This window comes from Stylophora pistillata, chromosome 5 (genome assembly GCF_964205215.1).
Source record: "Stylophora pistillata chromosome 5, jaStyPist1.2, whole genome shotgun sequence".
In the NCBI taxonomy this organism is placed as follows: domain Eukaryota; kingdom Metazoa; phylum Cnidaria; class Anthozoa; order Scleractinia; family Pocilloporidae; genus Stylophora; species Stylophora pistillata.
In genome coordinates this window covers 29619968-29640175 of record NC_142523.1, presented here as the reverse complement: position 1 = coordinate 29640175, position 20208 = coordinate 29619968, and the positions used below count along the sequence as shown (strand labels likewise).

Sequence of the window (20208 nt, the reverse complement as noted above, 5' to 3'; positions counted from 1 at the left end):
CTTCACTCCCAAGAGTGTTGAGTCAAATTAAAATTGAGCAGAAATCTTTGAATCTCAACTTGCAGAATCAACAAAAACAAATAGTATAACATGACAATTAATTGCTGCTTGACAGCTTACATTTGAATTTTAGCACACAAGAGTTTTATTGTATTGCAAGCATACGGCTAGTCTTTACATTGAACTCTGTTGTGTTTAAGTGATATCTCTGATTATTGTTCCTGAAATCTATTATAGTGACACTCTATCTCAATTGAACTTTCTGTTAAATAAAACCTCCAGGTCAATTGTAACTCCTGGTGGGTTAAAAAATTATTTGCAATGTTAAAGTAATGTTACTACAGAGTACTACTCAGACAACATATGACTCATTAAAATATTGCTTGTGTTCTGATCTTGTTAGGCACCTATATTCTCTCCCTAAATTCTTCCATTTACAACCCCATATCCACCTACTTCAACTAAATTCTTTTGTGTACTTTATTGAAAATACAGTCCCACAAAACCCAAATACAATAATTATTGTAAATGGTTTGCTCTCAACCAACTGAGAATAGAACTTTGTGCCAAAACGGACAATGGAAACCTACCCTTAGCATTGTGTTACTTTACAAGCATGTTTTGTCCAAAACTAGTCATAGATTATACATACATTAGTCATACAATTAGTCATACCATACATACGCAACCCAACGTCATCATCCTGCAAACAGCCGCCCTTTATTTATTCATACTCAGCGGTATTTTACAAACTCTTTCTTTCCTCGCACAATTAAATTATGGAACGAGTTACCGCGCGACATTAAGCAAGCGAGCTCTTTACATAACTTTAAAGCCTTAGTTAAGCGGTTTTATACAGAAAAGCTCACGCTTTATACTCCGCCCTAACTAAGTGTCGCAGTCGGTCGGCAAATTATTTTATTCTATAGACTAAGTACATAAGTGCATATGTAACCTATATTTTTCTATTCTTTGTATTTTGTAAGGGGACAAATGTCAATTGGGGCTCGTCCTATATTTTTCTCTTGCCATTATGTTTTTGTTTATTCATTGCGTGTCTCTGTTCATGTATTTACTTGTAAATTGTATTTTCCAGAGGCAAATCTCAATAAACTAAACTAAATTAAACATTCTAACCAAATCAAGCTCCCAATAGTTTCTAGTGTAGATTACATCACTTCCCAACGGCGCATCCTTTGGGTGTTTGTTGTCAAAATGAGACCTCACTTACAAAGTTTGGCCTTTAACCCTCATCTTGAAAATGAACATTTCAGGACTATTGTATGCTAGTTATCTTGTTTTATCGATGAACAGGAACAATATTAAAAACTATCTAACTGCAATCAGATATTAGCTCTTCTAATAGAAACTCAATAAGACACCAGACACGAAAAACCAGTTCAATTTCGTAAGCCATACGAGTACGCGTTGCGGGCCTATTCTTTCTCTCGCTGCGGCGAAATGATCGGTAGCCGGTCAAGGTTTTCAAATCACTAAATGACGGGCAGTCTGATGTTTTGCTCAGATTTCAAGATTCAAAGAAACCCATCCAGTTGAAACGATCACATGTCGCTTAGGGACTGCTTGTAGACTATTTGTAGAGTATTACTAGTTGTCAAGAGGAAATATACGATAATATCGATCAAATCGCGGCCACGGTCAAAAATTAAATCTACTTCCATTTTCAATTTTTAGATAACTATTAACGAGTTTTCAATGGTTTCGAGTCTTATTTTTCAAAGTACCTTGGAATTTCGGAAATATTTGAGAAAATCGATTTCGCGCTCAACATGGCCAGAAATAGCTGTAATAATAATAAGCATATAATAAGCATTCGCAAGAATATCCTCGCGTCTTTGGTGGAATACATACCATCGAAAATTAATAATCCATGTCAAAATTAGAAGTATTAAGCACTTTATCGATGCCTGTTTTTTGGTTGTAGGTTATACTGTACCCCAGACGAAAAACACAATTCTCGATGCTATGTATTCCACCAAAGACGCGAGGATATTCTTGCGAAAGTTTATTTTGGCTAATTTATACAGCTAATTTTGGCCGTGTAGAGTGCGAAATTGATTTTCTCAAATATTTCCGAAATTCCAAGGTACTTTGAAAAATAAGACTCGAAACCATTGAAAACTCGTAAATAGTTACCTAAAAACTGAAATTTGACAATAGCCTGAGCAAACACAGATTTACCGTCTACAGTCGAACCACGATTATCCGGACCTCGATTACCGGACCTCGATTATCGGGACCTCGATTATCCGGACCTCGATTATCTGGACTATTCGATTATCCGGATTCTTTCCTCTGGTCCAAATTTTCTCATGAATATTAATTAGTTGTGATCGTGAAAACTCAAAGTCGCAAAAAGCCCGATAATCCTTTTAAAAGACTGTTGAAACAGCGTATTATCCTGTGCGCTTTTCAAAATTCGGACAACATCGAGTCAAATTCACAGCCCGAATTCAGAGAGGATAATATTGCTGAGTACATGGTCGAAATGTTGGAACAAGTACAACAACTTGACAATGAGGAAATGCCTAATGCTCGCGATGTGAAAGACTAGCTTAATCAGCTGGAAAACGAGCTCCCGAATTCATCGCAAATGTTTGATGAAGAGATTTTAGCCACCGTTGTCGGAGATTTTACGGAAAGCGAAAGTGCATGTAGCGATGAGGAAGATGAGGGCGAGGACGAGAAACTAGTATCGACTAAAGAGGCAGCGCAATACTTCAAAAACTACTCGACGTGGATGGAATTACAGAACGATATTGACCCTGTGCAGTTCAATTGTAGTTACAAACCGAAATTTCGATATGTGGCCATTCCCCAATCGGGTTTATCTTATGGTTATTGAGTACCCAAGTGCTCTTCTTCCAAGAAATGCAATGATTGGTTCGGCTTTTTTCGAGAGCGCCTTATAAAACGCCATCAAAATCTAAATATTTTCGTGAGAATTTATACTAATTAGCATATTGCCTGGTGTTGATAGACTAAGCGTATTTACGGAAAAGCCGAAAACTCTGCCTTTGATTAAAAATTATTTCGCTCAACCCTGCTTTACACCCGTAATGGATAACTTACCTGATAGAAGTGTAGCCCAGTTACTGTCCAACCAATGATTTCATTTTCGGAGATTAACGCAAAAGCTCAGTTTCGAAAAAAAGTACGTGACGGCGTGACCCTTTTTAAAGAAGATCAAGGTTGGAACACGTAACTTTGGAAAAACTGTGAAACGAAATCTTTGTAAATCACAAAATACTGCGACTTATTATATTACATTGGTATTAGTAAATATATTCCTCTTTTCTGTCTCTACCTGTAATGTTATTTAAAATGAGACTATTTTCTTTTGTAACATCCTCTAACTGAACTATTTCTTGCAGAGAACAAAATAGTGTTGGACATAAAAGAACTCTATTTTGATATTGGCAGCAATGAAGAGCTTCAATGCTCAATACATAATGAAACCAGTTATACTGGATGGGCCATTAATGGTGTAACGCTTAACACAAGCTCTACGTCTCAAAGAATCAGGATTAAAGAAACTGGTGAACTGTTCATTGATAAGGTGCAGTTGTCTGATGCGGGACTATACGAGTGCTACAGTTTGGAATATGTTCTATATTACCTTGTCTACATTAATGGTAAGAAAACATCTTTTCAGCTTGCAGAGATACAGTTATATGCTAAAAATGCTGGATAATGACGGGTAAGATCAGTATACTACTGACCTTTCAATAGTACTTGTGGTGTCCTGTGGACATCCGGGACTATACACAGTGGTCAGGTGACTGAGAGAGTGTGCGTGTAGGTAAGAAAGAGCGGGAGTTCGAAGGGTGACGGTGTGCTGTTCGAGTTATTGACCTTAGTGGCTTCTAGGAATATTACAGTACTGCTATGATGTTGATGATTCTTATCACTTATATTGACAGCAAGATTTACTGAGGACACGCTAGATCAACAAACTTTGATCGCGGGAGAACCTGGTACTATAAGGTGCAGTGCCGAGGGAAGCCCAAGCCCACAGATATATTGGAGTAAAAAAGGAGGAAAGTCCTTAAGCTATAGACGATTCACTCAATTATCCAATGGCAACCTACATATTAGACCTGTACAGCCTGAGGATAGTGGGACATTCATTTGTACAATGAAGCAGATTAAAGGACCAAAGAGGGTCACAAGCATTAATAAAAACATCATTGTGACAGTTATGGGTGAGTAACCAAGAAGGGTAATGTAAAGAACGTCAGGCATTTATATCAGTTCCTAAAAAGTGATTGTTACTTAACCAAATCAAGTTTAAAGTATTTCCTGTCCATATCTGCAGCCACGCGAGGTGAAACCATATCATAATTATATTGTCGACTTTAATTGTTTGAAAAAAATATCGTGTTTCAATAATTATAGTTGTTAATTCCGTAGGCCGATCGTTGTAACGCAAAGCAGTGCCTTTCGATGAGATTTATAGTTTCTTTATAAGCTGGTCATGTGCTAAAAACGGCTTCGGCTGAGTAGCGCGGTGCGTTCTTTCTGTATTAAGTATAATCGTTTTTCTAACGATGCAATTACTTCGGATGTGGTCGCGACGCGTTGACTGCATGCTGCGCGTTAGTGTCACTTGAACCTGCGAGAATGGCGAGGGATTTGTTTGTTTTGCCTCCTCGATTAGCCGAACGGAAGGCTTTTGGTTGTAAAAATAATGTAGGAAGCTAGCGACGCTCTCCCAATCAAAGATGATAAACGTATCAACTACATAGTGCTTTCGGATCCCTGGCTTGTAGGATGATGACATTATCGCTTCTTTCCAAAACTCCCTATGTACTGTAAAGGTTAGCAGTTACTGTGGAAACCGGACTCCCCGTCGCTGTGCCTTCTATCTGCTCATAAATTGGTCCGTTGCAATGGAAGACTACTATTAACAGATCTTCAGGCCAAATTAAAGAGGTCTGCGATCTGAAAACAAACAAAGAAACAAACAAAAGGACATTATAATTATAATCAAGTGCTAATGTTATCATGTAACGTTCTAGTACTTAAGGCAAGGCTGTTGGTATTTTTGGTAATTTGGTTATACTAACTAAGTTGAAATTGTAAATTAGCCACCGTAAAGAGTTAAAAGGCCTACGCTCTGACCATTAGCCCTTTATCAGAGCGAAGAGGAGAATTGTGGGTTGTGCGCGCGTTTATATGCAGATAGTGGAGTTACGCTATTGGTGGGAACATGGTGACGAGGAAAACACGAATAAATAAGTAGAATGAAAAGGTTCGTTGATACTTATGGGATTAAGAGTGCCGTTTTGAAATATTAACTTTAAGTTCAAGAGTTTTGCAGCTTTCCTAGCTATCTAAATGTAAAAAGAGATTGCACACTGCCATACAAACATACATACATATGTTAATTGACCACTCCCAATGGGGGCTTTTCAGGACCAATTCCCACCCAGCAACCACCCCAGGGGAGGACATCCATCACACAGTAATCTCGTGCATGGGAAATTAACGCCTCTTACTCCTAATCCTGCAGGAGACGGGACCTCCATTTATTCGTCCCTATCCGAGAAGACTAAAATATCTAACCGTTTCTTGATATAGAAACGTAGCATATTCTTCTCACTTTTTTTAAGATCTTGAGTGTTGGTACGGCCGGGGCTCGAACCCTCGACCTCCCGCACGACAGTCCAGCGCTCTATCCATTGAGCTAACTGGGAGGCAGTTATTTGCTCCTTAGAATGATTAGGTAGATTAAAATGTCTATCGACTGCTTTTAATGAGCGATGAGGAAGATGAGGGCGAGGACGAGAAACTAGTATCGACTAAAGAGGCAGCGCAATACTTCAAAAACTACTCGACGTGGATGGAATTACAGAACGATATTGACCCTGTGCAGTTCTCTAGTGCACCCTGTGCAGTTCAGTTAGCTCTATCCATTTAGCTAACTGGGAGGCAGTTATTTGCTCCTTAGAATGATTAGGTAGATTAAAATGTCTATCGACTGCTTTTAATGAGCCCTTTTCATTGCTTCCTACGTTGCGAAGATGTTCTTGGAATCGGTCACTTAGACATCCTCCTGTTTTGCCGATGTGGATCTTTTTGCAATAAGTGCAAGTCATGCAATAGATGACATGAGACGAGGTGCACGTGAAGTAATGAGTAATCCTATTGACTCATTTGGGTCCCAATATTTTATCAGCGTTGGGAATGAAAGGACAAGCTTTGCTTCGTGCGCGAGCGTATTTAAAAGTTCTAGGCTGATCATTAGCTTGAAAAGAACTTCTGACCAAAAAGTTGCTCATGTTTTTGTCACGTTTGAATGACAATACTGGAGGTTGTGAAAAGATAGTGCCAATCTTTGGATCATTTTGAGGTCATTTATAATTATTTTAGAAGAATGGTTTTAACTGAGTGGTTGCGCGGGTGAATGAAATGCGGTCGGAATTTTCCTCCTGTGACGGTAGTAGTGCTGATTGTTGATCATTAATTTGGGCACGGTGGTGACCTGCTTGAAGGACAGAAACAGGGTAACTACGTTTTTCGAAAAAGTGGCACGTTGCCTCTGAATTTTCTAAAATTGTGGAAAAATTTCGGAGTCGTCACTACATAAACGACGAAGTCTTAGCAACTGAGAAAAGGGAATGGAATTCTTGACATGAGATGGATGCGAAAATGAATACAACAGGCAACTATGAAAACATGTAGGTCTGTACCCAAAAGAGGGGTTTAACCAATTTATATTTACTTTGCATTGTAACTCCTGACTCGGTCCAAGGTGGTCTGTGAGAGTGAAGATAAAATTTGCACAAAAAAGGCCAGAAATCTCAATGAGAAATGTTAATATAAGAATAGAGTAATGCTATGTGCTTAGTAATGTCACCGTTTTCTGTTTTAGTATTTGTTTCCGTTTTTTTTCCTCCCAGCTCGACCAGAAGTGAATATATCTGGAGCAAGCAATCTCATCATAGAGGGAGACAGTGTGAACTTGACGTGTGAAATTGTGGCTGGTCGGCCGGAGCCTGAGATAACCTGGTTCAAGAGTAACACTTTGCTGCGAGAGAGTTGGTCTCTCCTTTTCCCTAAAATAAAAAAGAGCGACGAAGGGCAGTACACTTGTAGAGCAGAGAATGACGCAGGCAACGATACCAAACACGTTAACATTTCTGTTAAGGGTGAGTTTGTTAATCTCATAGTTATACTTCAAATCACAAATGAATAAAGGCTGATAGTTTCGAAAGAAACTGTTTGGGGCTGCGTCGGTGGGGGTAACGAAATAATTTAGATATGTCAACAAAGTTGAAATGGTAAATTGGCCACCGTAACGATTACAAAAGCTTTCTTCTGTCAGTGAGGTTTTGGAAGAGGACGGTGGTGAATATTCTAGTGAAGGACGTAACAAGCTTGGGTTTGTGGCCCGCTCCTTTGTGAACATAACTGTCATAACTGTCATAACTGTTGTGTCTAAGGAAGCACATAACACTTCAGTAATCAAGTAACCTGATCATTCTTATTGGAGAAAACTTCTGTTCTTACGTTCTTCCCAAGGTTTGTTATCGGTTTTTTTTTTTCTTGGAAAATATAAATCTTTTAATTAAAAAGGGATTAGAAACAGTAGCAGAGCCTTATACATGTATATAGCTACACACTACACTTATTCACGTGGAGGGTCACAGGAAAATAACCCTGGATCTGGCTAGAAATCTACACAAAGAAAAAGTACTGATTTCGCTTTTAAGAACAGGCGTCAATCACGGGTTAAAATAATGCACAACAGGGATGCCCAAGGCCATTCTGGACGGTAACATGACTATTATTACAGGCACTATCGTTGAGATTGATCTAATGACCACATTTATTTGACACAATTAGCCGAGCAAGTTCCAAGAGCCATTCAAGGTTCTAATTCTTTGTGGTATTACATTGGTGGATTAGTGGCGGTGGTGATTGTCATTTCGCTGATTGCCTGCTTTTTCTGCAAGCGTCGAAGGACAGGTGAAGCTCAGTTGTTTTGTTTTATTTTAGCCACCTTTGATCAGAGTAACAGCAGCTAGCTAATGCTTACATATATTTTCTTTTTGTTTATGTCACCCCACTCTTTAACTGTTTCCTCAATCTCACCCTTTGAAGTCAAAAAAGCAATGAAACGACTAAGCGAAAACTACAATTTGTTAATTATTATTGTAATAATAAGAATAATTTTTGCAGTATTATTATTAACATTGTTATTATTGTCATCATTATCTCTATTGTCGTGATTAATGTCGGTATTTTGAGAACATTTGTCAATTCAGCTGATATTTGGTGGTGCACATTGAAATCATGCTGCCATTGTTTAGCAATTTTCTAAGAATACTTGATTAAATACATTGATACAGAGTTTTTCCTTCTTTGTCTCCTCTATTAAATTTTTTCGATTTAAATTGCAGCTATGGCTCTGTAAGTCAACTTCATTACCTTTTGTTCATCAAATTTTTACACATGCTTTAATCCTTTCCATGCTATCTCCATATTTGTTAGTCACCAACATCACTATTTCTTTTTCGTTTTTTTGTGAAGCATTTTCAGTTTGTCTAAAAAATTTAAATTTATTTCTGACCCCCCTCTTGACTTACGACCTTACATGATGACCGTAACAAAGATAATATCATTTTAGTTTTATTATGATAATAATTATGCCAGCATATTTAACATTCATGAATTACTGATAGAATCAACCTAACTCGTTCGTTTGTTAATTTTTTTCTTTCTTGTCTTACAAGTCTCTTTGGATTCTACCTGTTTGTATCCCAAAATTTTAATGTTTTTAAAATTTGAATTTAAAGTATAATTTTCCGGTTTTGAAACCAACCGAAAAAGTCTCCGTAATTCATTTTAACAAACAACGTGGTAGTGTTTTTTTCTCAATCCGATCTGAGGAGTGTACTTGCATAATAAATAGTTACAAGCGTGTTTTGTGATAGTTCAGGTCCCTAGTTTAGCGATAACTTTGTCTCCTCATCATCCGCAAGGGCAATTATCTAGGTAAAAGTCGGAGCAATCAATAAAATCATACTAGCAAATTAATAATTTTTTTTGCTTTTCAAAAGCAAATAATTCTTTTTATCACCGTTCTTTGTTTTAACTCCAAAAGTATGTAACATTTCCAATTTTCAGTCCTGATCAAGAGCAGGCAATTCAAAGAGCGGACAATTCAGATGGAGCCATTGAATGTGGAGGTAAATGAACGGGAGATTGAGATGAGCCGTGTGAAGGGGCCTTCGGAGCCGTGTGGAGAGCTCTTCTGAGTTCACCGAATGGAAGGCCTGGAAACCGGACAGTCGCCGCTAAATGCTTCACGCGTAAGATTCCTTTGATTCAATAGGTCGATACTTATATAGATTCCATGGTTGCATTGTAGAAAGTTTAATACGGAGAGGGGTCCAAATTTATATGTCGACCAACGCACAACCTCCTCCACTCTTCTTCGCTCACGGATAAACACTGAACAGAAGGGAGAAAAGGCAAACAAAACTTTTTGTGCTGTGTATTTGTATTTGGAGGGAGATGAGGGGTGGGCCCGGATCTTCCCTCTGAATCCGTCACTGGATTCACTAGAGCTTATTTTCCCCCTGAACTATGTTTTATTTTAAAAATGCAATTATGCGTACTATTTGTTCATTATGTTATAATCCAAGAAAGTTGGTGTTTTCTTGTTAAAGAGAGGTTTTAATTATCTACAAGACGTTGTAAACTGGAAAATCTCTTGGTATCTTTAATTAAAAAACGGTGTTAATGGAGGGGGAGTGTTGGGGCATTTTTGACGTTTGACGGTTATTTGAACTGACTTTAAACGGTTGACGGTAGATTATGAAGGACTCAGACGTTCACAGTTGACGGTTAATAGAAGGATATTTCTTCGACTGTTTCGCATCAAAATTAAGCTTTGAGCTTTTAATCTTAACCAGAGAATATATACTTGCATTCTCTTTATTTTGGTTATGGATTATAATCAGATCTCCTCGGTCTTTCTCTGAATAAGTGAAGTAGAGCGAAAGTATTTTGATTAACAATGATAATAACTTGACTCATTGGAGAATTACGAAATATGGCGTCCAATTTGAATTGCCAGTGTTCTCGACTGACTAGCCTCTCACACATGTGGTAATCCCTTTGTGTTTCCACGTCAAGACGAGGGTAGTAAGTCGAAAACAATGGTCATTCAAATCGGACGCCATATTTCGACTCGGTGAATTACGCACATAGTGTTTGCAAATAGAGAATAGCGAAGGGTGTTATAATCAGACGCTCGCATAGTTTAGAAAAATGTTACAAGTCGTTTTAAAATAAAACAGGAATCGGGTTTTATAACAAAATGGAACAACCCTTGTTGTTCTCGTAACTTCCAGGCTATCTCGATCAATATTATTCAACCACTCGAAAGTAAATGCAGTCTATGCAAATACAACCAAAGGCTTATTTGAAATACGAGTGCATTGATCTCAAACAACACGATCAAGGAATGGATAAACATACGTAGCAAAATAGATAGATACTTACCGTCTTTTGAGCATCAGGTAAAATGAAAGAAAGGAAACAACAATTAGTCAGTCAACTCTTGTTAATTATTTTAGGTATTAATAAGTAACCTCCACATTGATCTAGGATAGCTATGGAGGAAGATTCTTTATACTTAATAACATGTCGGAATTCGTAAAAAAAAGTGGAAACTGGTTTAAGGGCCTTTTCCCTTTTTTTTTTTGTTTTTTTTGTTTCTAACAGGATGAAACAACTCTTAAATGAAATAAATAAATAAAAAAAAAAAAACCTATGTAAAATGTAGCTTATTGTTTCTTATTGTTACTGTAGTTTTTAAGCTATCTCGAACAATATTATTCGATCAGCTTCCCGAAAGTAATTTGACGATTGAGTGACACTTGTGATACATTTAGTGTTTCCTTTGCTTATCCGGCATAACATGCAGTGGGCTCGTTTGAAATTAAAGGATCAAAAGGTTTCTCGAATAGCTTTGTCCACTGAACATGACGCAACAGAGATGAATGTATTTTGAAACCTGTAGACTACCATTCTCAAAATTCGTCTTAAAGATTTAGAACTGCTGGTGGCAAGCGGCAGAAGTGGAAGGATCTAAAAGACCTTTGAGCTGTTTGAAAGTTGAAACTGAATATTGCCAGAAATTTGGGACAATAGGGCGGAGGCGGTTCTCATGTTACAAGCAAATTGGCGCCGAAACAGTATAAGTAAATGTATGGGAAAATATTTTTTTTTCAAAATAGCTGTCTAAGAATGGAATATTCATTCGCTGCGTACTTGGAAATGCAGCCTGCATCGGTTAAAGCTTCCATCGCTACGAAAAAGAAATACTTAAATTCAAGCCTACCTTTTCCCAAGGTGTAAGAGTAAACTCATAACTCTGACTCCATTTTCTCATACAAACTCTTAAAATCTGCTTCGACTAGGTGTTACAATTCTTTTGTCGTGGGAACAAACTTGTGAAGATTCGCAACTGCGTAGTTCGATATGCATTCCGCAGAGATTTTCTCAATTAAATCGCCCGTAAACTCTCGAATATGCTAGCCCACAAATTTTCCTTGAGCCGGGAGACTCTTCGTATATTCACAGAGCTCAAAAGCCCAATAAGCCATTTTTAAACACCCCAATTTTAGGAAGGAAGAACCCGAAAGATACTGAGGAAATAAAGAGGACATAAAGAGGAATATTTTTAATGTAGAATGCTTTTACTAGCTGTGCAGTGCGCGCCCTTCTTTTGCATACAAGTACATCCTACCTATGGCGACAAAAGTTGAAATCTTCAACACCTAGTAGTCATATGATAAAAAGCTTATTGACTAACTTTGGTAGGACCGGACGGGATAATATTTGGCTTTCTGCTCGAGGTCATGCTGTCTGCACGAGTAAGACCTCGAGACAAATATTTTTCCCGTCGGACCCTCCCACCCAGTCAATAAGCACATTTTACATACTCTTTCCCTTCTTATCAGAATCCATCTTGAAGTTACGCTGTTCACCAATGTATGATTAAATCTCACATGCACGCTTTGTGCTCACATTATCCGAATAAAAACAACCCGTACTTTAGTTACGCTGTTCACCAATGTATCATTAAATCTCACATCCACGCTTTGTGCTCACATTATCCGAATAAAAACAACCCGTACTTTAGCTACAACACTTTCATCTTTTAACGAAAGATCGCTTACATCTTACACCTTCTAAATTGTGCTAAATTTTGGTAATAACCTAATCTATAAACGTTAGATTGAATCAAATCAAATAAATAAAAATAAAATTATGAATGACATTGTCTTGGTTAAGTTATTTTTGCGTTAAAATGATCAAATCAATAATGCATTAGAGGGTTAATAGAAAACTTAGTCTAATGGTTACTTAACGCCTTATTGTTAGAGGGTCAGGTAAGTTGATGACAGAAAAAATAAAAAGAGTGGGAAAGACATTAAAAACATAAATCGATAGTTTTTTAATGGCTCAAAAATTATAAAAAAAAAAATTTTATAATGAAACATTTCACAATTCGGATGTATGATTAAACTAATACTTACATGCTGTAATGAGCAGTAACCAGGGGAGAAAGCAAGAAAATAAAGTTAGTTATATCGAGGAAAGAGTAATGCACTAATGATAAGTATGATTTAGTGAGGCTGGATTAATCGCATGGGCTAAGGATTTGTATCTGATGACTGAAAATTTCTTACCTTTATCAAATTATCAGACCGGATGCTTTGAGGATTAATGAGTAATGATCAAAGGCAACATGAGATGATATTTATAGGCAAATGGTTGATACATGTCTTTCCACTTGTTCTTTGCGGGTCAAAGTTGTTTGTCAGAAATCGGTCACACTGTATTAAGGGTTCACTTTACCCAAATTCTATGGCACCTGCATCAAGCGGTCACCCAGTCACTCTTCGCGGGTGATCGTTTACGACAAGCTTGCTTACGGCGGGTTTGGCTGTGTATAGGACGCTGACGGCAATTGCCAGATTTTCACTTTATTTGCTCTTGTTAGGCTATTAACTATGCTAAATGCTAGCATGAGCGGATGATAAATCCAATTTTAAAAAAAAACACTCTGCCGTTTTGGGCTAGTAAAGGAATTATTTGCACATGTGAATGGAATGGAAGCTTTATATTCGTACTCTTACCTCGATTCTCTGTTGTTCACTAGTTTGTTTAAGGGTAACATCTGTAGCAATGCAATCGTAACAAGATAATTCTAATTTGTACTTTTCCCATGGAAAAACTGGAAAAATCAGTTTCTTCCAATAACTCCAGAAATCTTTGCTGAAAGGAGATGGTGAGACATTCTTGATGGTTCGAACTTTTTCTCGGTGAGATGTGTTACTTCCATCAGGTTTGTCAGTGTTTACGCTATCTTATTTCCGATGAAACAGAATAAACGTTAACATTGCTTAAGTCATTTGAAGACAATCTGCTATATCTCATTCCGAGTTACGGACTTGCCTGCATGACTTAGATTTTTGTCACCTTCAATTACTCAATAATTGAATTTCAAGAGGTATTCAATTCAATTTGTATTGGCAAGTTAGCTTAGCTAATTTGAGCCTTAGTCTCCCAGAGGAGGATAGTAATACCAGTCTTCCATGTGGAAATTACTGCTGTAGTTAAGTTTTGGGCAAATTTCTTCAAAATTTTTTGCGAACAGCAGAAAAATGAGTATTGCCGGTCAGAAGGAAATGACGAAAACATCGAGAATACACATGGAGATTTCCTTGTCATGGTCATAATCATGGAAAAAAAAAAAACACCTAACAAACATGATCTACTCATCAAAAACATATCCCCACCCTATAAAAAGACGTGTTTCGTCTTGTCACGACTGTTGGTCAGAGAAATAATTCTAATTAACAATGCCTCATAGGACAGGTTATTTACAGGAAGTCTAACCCAAACCGCGGTGGACAAGCAGTGGGTCTCAGGGACTCCATATAAGAAGGTTTATTGATGTCCTTCCACTATTTAACAATTATTCCACGAGCACGCGTTGGATATGAGAGGATAGATGGCCAACGAGGCGCGTAGCGCCTCGTTGGCTATAATCATCTCATATCCAACAAACGCGAGTGGAATAACTGTTTTATTAAAAATGTCGAATTAAATTATTAAATTTTATTAAATTTTATTAAAGTTTTAGCTCCCTTTGAATTTTAAGCTGACACGTACGCTTGCCATATTTGTAGATTATGGTATATTGGTTGATATACCATAATGGCTGAGCCGATAAAAAGTCTTGAATTGCATTATCCAATGATCTAGTTTTTAATAATAGCTTTTAGCCCTCTTAACAATGTTTATATAAATGTCCATGTAAACTATTTAAAAAAACCAGCCCATAGACTCTACGTTATTGCTCATCCTATCAGTGTATAGTACGTGTGTCAGTTATGAAACTTCCTCTACGTAAAGTCTCTGTGACTGGCAGTCCGGAACGTTTGAGAGCAGAATCAGAGGATCTGAAAATAGACTCCTCATTCGGAACTGTTTTCTTTCTTCCACGCTTCTTTCGGCTTCAACAAAGAAACCTATCGCGAACCTATTTATTTTGCTTTTGATTAGGAAAATGAAAGATACATAATGACGACTAGACGCCTGCGTGTCGATGTAGCCTTAAACAAACAAAAGCAAATCTCATATTTTTATCCTTAAAATAATTAGTTTTAATCTTTTGCTTACCGCCTGATGTAACAACAGGTATTTAATCCGTCATGGGCGATATGAAAACAGAGAAAACGATAGGAATAGGCAGAAATCAAATGTTATAACATACTGTTCATTTCAACTACAACTTAGTTACAATAGGCAATACTAACACGGTTCCATTAATCGTCATTTGGGACTGAAATCTGATGGCCTTGGTTCTTCGTTTTTCATCAACTGTTTTCGAAACATTTCTTTTATTTTTCTCTTACAACGACTTGTATGAAAAAGTCAAATTGGCATCCTAATCCTCTCATCCCGGCTGTTATGCTACTCATACACGTTTGCGGTATATAGGGATATTAAGGAAAGTGTAGCAGAAACAAATGTAAACAGGTAAATTATTAACTTCAGTAGTCTAATCAAAACTCACTCACAGGCTGGTTTATTTCCCAAAGGCGGCACATGAATAAAGAAACACAAAATTACAATAAAGCTATGGAAGTACACGAAAAAAAGATAACTAAATCGATAAATGAATTATGCGACGATAAATTTGAAGCTTCAAAATCCCCTTGGGCATTTGAACCTTTGAAGATCGGTTTGTTCACATTCCCGCCCCCAGGACCAAAATTGTGTTCAAATGCCCCACCCAAGTGCTGGATTTGATTGTCAATTTTATTCCCAAGTGTTAGAACCTAGATCTGAACCTATTACCTTTAATCAACTGCACATTAAAAGGTAAAACACGTGTATTCCGGTGGAAAGACATGAAACTTCCGGTGTAAATTCCCCACCCTAACCAGACGGGGCTAAAATTCCCCAACACTAGGGCACGGAATTGATCGACGCATTAATCCAAAAATGAATAAAACAAGAAGCGAGTCATTTAGTCCTGAAATACTTTAAAGCATAAAATTATATACGGTTTATTTTGTGCAAGAACACCAAGTATCCAAGACGTTCCCCGTAAACAAACCTCGTTGAATTCATCACTCGATGATTATCCAGATAGAGCTCATCAACATATGAGCACGAGACAATGATTCCCAAGGTGGCAGCCTTTTGATATCTCTTTTGCAGAGAGTAAAGACGAAAAACTACACGCTGAAGTTGAGTATTGAGTACTACTCAACTTCATACACGTATGAAGTTGAGTAGGTGCTACAACAAACAGCTAATCAAAATCTCTTTTCCTAATTTCATCTATCATTCGCTATTCAAAACAAAGGAAAAGCGAAATTAAACGAGTCCTGAAGGGAGGGTAGGCAAAATAATTCATGGAAGTAGGGGATTCACTGATCAATCTTGAAACATGACTTATTATCCGAGCCGAAACACTCTAAGATCTTGATTTCTGAATGAAGTGTAGCACCTCTTGATCTTTTCCTTTTCCTCCATTGGTGTTCAGCAGCTTTTTGGTCATGTAACATGCTAGTAGTAACATCTAAATTAAGTAACTTAAGTAACACTTACTTCCTGATATTTCGGAGACGTAGCCCATCCAAAAAAGAACAAAACAAAACAAAACAAAAAGAAAAACAGAAAAAAAAAAACAGGAAAAATGAAAGCAAAGGGAAATTCACCGGCGATTACACGGTCGTGCATCCCCATGTTGAAAAAAAAACAAAGCACAGACAATTAAGGAAAGTGTTGAGTTATTTCTTATACAATGTCAGAAAATTAACTAAATGTATTTAAATGCTTTCCATTTTGAGAAGAGCAAGCGCAGTTGCTTTTACCTTGTTTTTTTCCTACATTCATTAAACGTTGTCAAGAGAGTTTAAATTCTCTTGACGTTGTACTTGTAGTTTTTATACTCCCCTGCGTTTAGTAATAAATCCCAAGCAATGGGAAAGACGCCAAACTTTACTCGTTTTCAGAACTTAATTTGAACGCTAAATGACATAAGAAAAACATTTCGAATTGTCTCTGGTAAATGTTTGGTATGCTAGAGACGGTCCACAATTTGTTTTGAAAGAAAAAAAAAAGGGTTCGAAAACAGATTCCACGCCTATACACATAAATGCCCTAAGCAGGTAGCTTTTAGGTTTTTCTTTGACAAAGTGTGATTATCATTGTACTGAAATAGTTAAAGAAAAGTATAAATGACATAAGATAAAGAAATGCTTAAATAAGCGAACACATAAAGCAGATAAATGTATAAAAGACAAAAAAAGACACTTACGCCGAGCTATTATTTCCACGTGAATGATTCGAAAATAAAACAGCGAGAAAACAATGTCAAATTCAAGACATATTTACGAACTAGGACTTGCTTTACTACTTTGCAATTTAAAACAAGCAAACAAAAACAATTACATCAACTCAAATGATAGCTGAAGGAAAATATCCTACGTAGTCAGTAGATATAACGATAGGAGCAGCCTTCGTTTTCCCTATTTGGTCCATATTTTACGTGAGAAACCGTCTCCTGGTTAGCTCAATTGGTACAGCACCGGACTGTTGTGCCGGAGGTGGAGGGTTTAAGCCCCGGCAGGACCAACACTCAGGGTCTTAGAATAACAGAGGAGAATGTGCTACCTTTTTATAATATCAAGAAATGGATAGACATTCTAGTCTTCTCGGATAAGGACGAATAAACCGTAGGTCCCGTCTCCTGCAGGGTTAGGGGTGAGAGACGTTAATTTCCCACGCACGAGATTACTGTGTGGTGGATGTCCTCCCCTGGGATGGGATGGGTGGGTATATCTGCCGAGATGGGTTGTATTGCCCTTTGCAGATTAAATATAAATAGATAGACACATTAAATAACTAATTATTCAAAAATAAGAAAGATAGGAAGAGAGATGAACCTATGTCACGGCATTTTCACAGGAAGGTTTATTTTTAGGCTATCTTTTCCGGTGAAATAGTTATAAATTAACCACACGCTAATCGTGATTGGTCGAAGGGCTTCCGTGTGGAATCCCATTTCGCGGTAATTCAAACTAAAAATAGACTTATCCGTTGAAAACACCGTGACATAAACAAAGGGCAGTCGAACACTCCAAGTGATGGCTCCTGATTAAACATACTCTTTAGTTGTCAAGTCAAAACTTGGTGCCTCGATCATGATGCAACTTTCAGTTTAATCTCTCCCCCCCCCCCCCCAATTATTCTACGAAGTAGTAATTGTCGTGATAAGCAATGAATCTAAAGCTTCCCAGAAAGTTTACCCGATTGAAAGATTGATAAAGTTTCCCAGTAAGGACGCCTGAAGTTAACATTTAAACTAAATATGGTTGGTTTTATTTCACTTCATTCCATTCTATACAATAGCTCATTATCCTTCGCTCTTTTATTCATATTTTATTCTATTTTATTGATGTACTCTTTTTTCCCTGCTCTGACATTTTGAAATTTTCAATGTTAATGCAACAATAGTCGTGCTAATGACAACTGGAAGACTTAATAATTTATTCTCCCACATTATTAATAAATTATAATTAATAATTTATTTGTCAGCCATCGCCAACAATTCCGGTCACAACGAACCTGCGCGGCGTCAGCGATGCTTCCTGTGAATCCAACATGGCGGCCGTGCGTTGGAAGAGAAGTGTTTCACGAAATGACCAGAGCAAAAAGGGTTTACGTGATGGTTTTGAATAGGAAAAGGCAAGGTATGTAAAAACAAATTGCGTGCATTTTGGAATGAGAGAGAATAAGGAAGAGTCAATATGTACTTATTGATCTAGTGAGAGGGCCAGGCGGGAAACTATTTGGCTTGAGGTTATGACGTAGGTATCGAGCGCAGCGCGGTCTGTGGCTCAAGTTCGAGAGCCAAGTATTCTCCCATCCGGCTCGATCAAACTCAGTCAATAGCCATTTTATCATATCACCACTAAGTGTTGAAAATTCTCAGCTAAATAGGACGCGATAGACGGGCACACACAGCCACACGAGCACACACACAAAAGAAAAATTCTGCACTTAAAACCTTAAAACCTAAAAACTTTTCGAGTAAAAACATGAAAAACCAAATTCATGGAAAAACGCGACTTTTTATCATTTCTGTTTTCCTTTGAAGTGCACCTAAACCCAAAGATTTTATTTCGCTTAACGAAATAAGCTTATTTTTTGGAGTATTTCTGTGCAAAAATTTTTTAATTTGCTTAAATCTTAAATTTTCTGTGCTTAGTCAAAATACGGAAAATCGGCCGCCATCTTGCCCCACGACCGAGTTTAAAGAGGAATGGCTCTAGCGGATAATGTGACGTCAAATCGAGAACACGAAAGTCTACTTTTCACACATTTTCACTTGTTTGGGAAGGTTGTAGTCGATATTGTCAGAAATATGCCGACCAGGTGTATTGTATGAGGAATGTATGCAGCGTGATACCCTCTTGCAAATTTCGCACGTTGCAACATCCTCCTATAACACACTTAGTCGGCATATTTTCGGACAAAGTCGACTACAACCTTCCTAAACAAGCGAAAATGTGTGAAATGCAGACTTTCGTGTTCTCGATTTGACGTCACATTACCCGCTAGAGCCATTCCTCTTTAAACTCGGCCGTGGGGCAAGATGGCGACCGATTTTCCGTATTTTCACTGGGCACAGACAATTGAAGATTTGAGCAAATAAAAAAATGTTTGCACAGAAATACTCCTGAAAATACGCTTATTTCGTTAAGCGAAAAAAAATTTTGGGTTTAGGTGCACTTTAAGCTCTTGCCACAAAGTGACACAAGGGAAACAGGGCCAGACGGCTTTTTATGGCCCTGCACTAGTCAACTTAAACTATTGTTTCCTATGGAATTATGTGGGCAAGGCCGGACGGGTCGCATGATCAATAATATTTTTAATGAACCTCAGCTGTTTTGAAAGAGAGGCAAAGGACATTAAAGAGATATAAATCAATGAACACATCTGGTCAATTTCCCTTTTTTTGTTTTGTTTCGCCTTCTTCTTTTTGTTTTAAAAGTTTTTTCTACTTACTACAATCATATTGCAAGACGGAATCGTTTTTACATGTTTTGAAAACAGTGTCTAACTACGTGAAATGTCACAACAACCAGTAAGAGAAAAATGCATAAATCACCGCGAGCCTTAGTTTTTTTTCTTGAGATGTAAAGTCTCTTTTCCTTTGCTTTCCTTTGTTTTCTTTTTTCATTATTATTTTATAACGTCAACACTACACGAGTGAATCAATTCTGTCAAAATTTGTATACAATGCAAGAAAAGGTTCATAAGTTTTACAAGTTGAACCATCCGAGGTCTCTTTCGACTTCGGGAAAGGTCTGTTTAGGATAGGGTAGGGTTTTTTTTAGTCCTCTATCAAGCGAAATCTATTTCGGATGTACAACTCCATAGCCAAGTATTCTTTGTTTACTAATCAGCGAGGCAGTAGTAGCTAAGCATAAATAAAAGATAAAATAAAAGATAAATAAATAATAATAAATAATAAATAAAAGATAACATACTTGCAGATGTGCAGGGAACCGCTACCAGTATGAGCAGAAGAACAGCCGGAAGATCCATGACAATCTATGAAGAAACGAAAAATAA

General features: G+C 37.4%; 2 protein-coding genes across 2 annotated transcripts in view; one reads left to right on the top strand and one right to left on the bottom strand.

The window, feature by feature from the left end:
* The window catches only part of LOC148731344 (neural cell adhesion molecule 2-like), a 28166-nt gene extending 17360 nt beyond the window's left edge, over positions 1–10806 (top strand). Inside the window, exons 4-8 of the mRNA XM_088761055.1 lie at positions 3396–3656; positions 3945–4226; positions 6927–7175; positions 7873–7995; positions 9157–10806. Coding sequence (XP_088617181.1) covers positions 3396–3656; positions 3945–4226; positions 6927–7175; positions 7873–7995; positions 9157–9287 — 1046 coding nt within the window. The 3' untranslated portion in view covers positions 9288–10806. The remainder of the gene's footprint in view (positions 1–3395; positions 3657–3944; positions 4227–6926; positions 7176–7872; positions 7996–9156) is intronic.
* The window catches only part of LOC148731343 (sorting nexin-5-like), a 301059-nt gene that overhangs the window by 266225 nt on the left and 14626 nt on the right, over positions 1–20208 (bottom strand). The window lies entirely within an intron of this gene.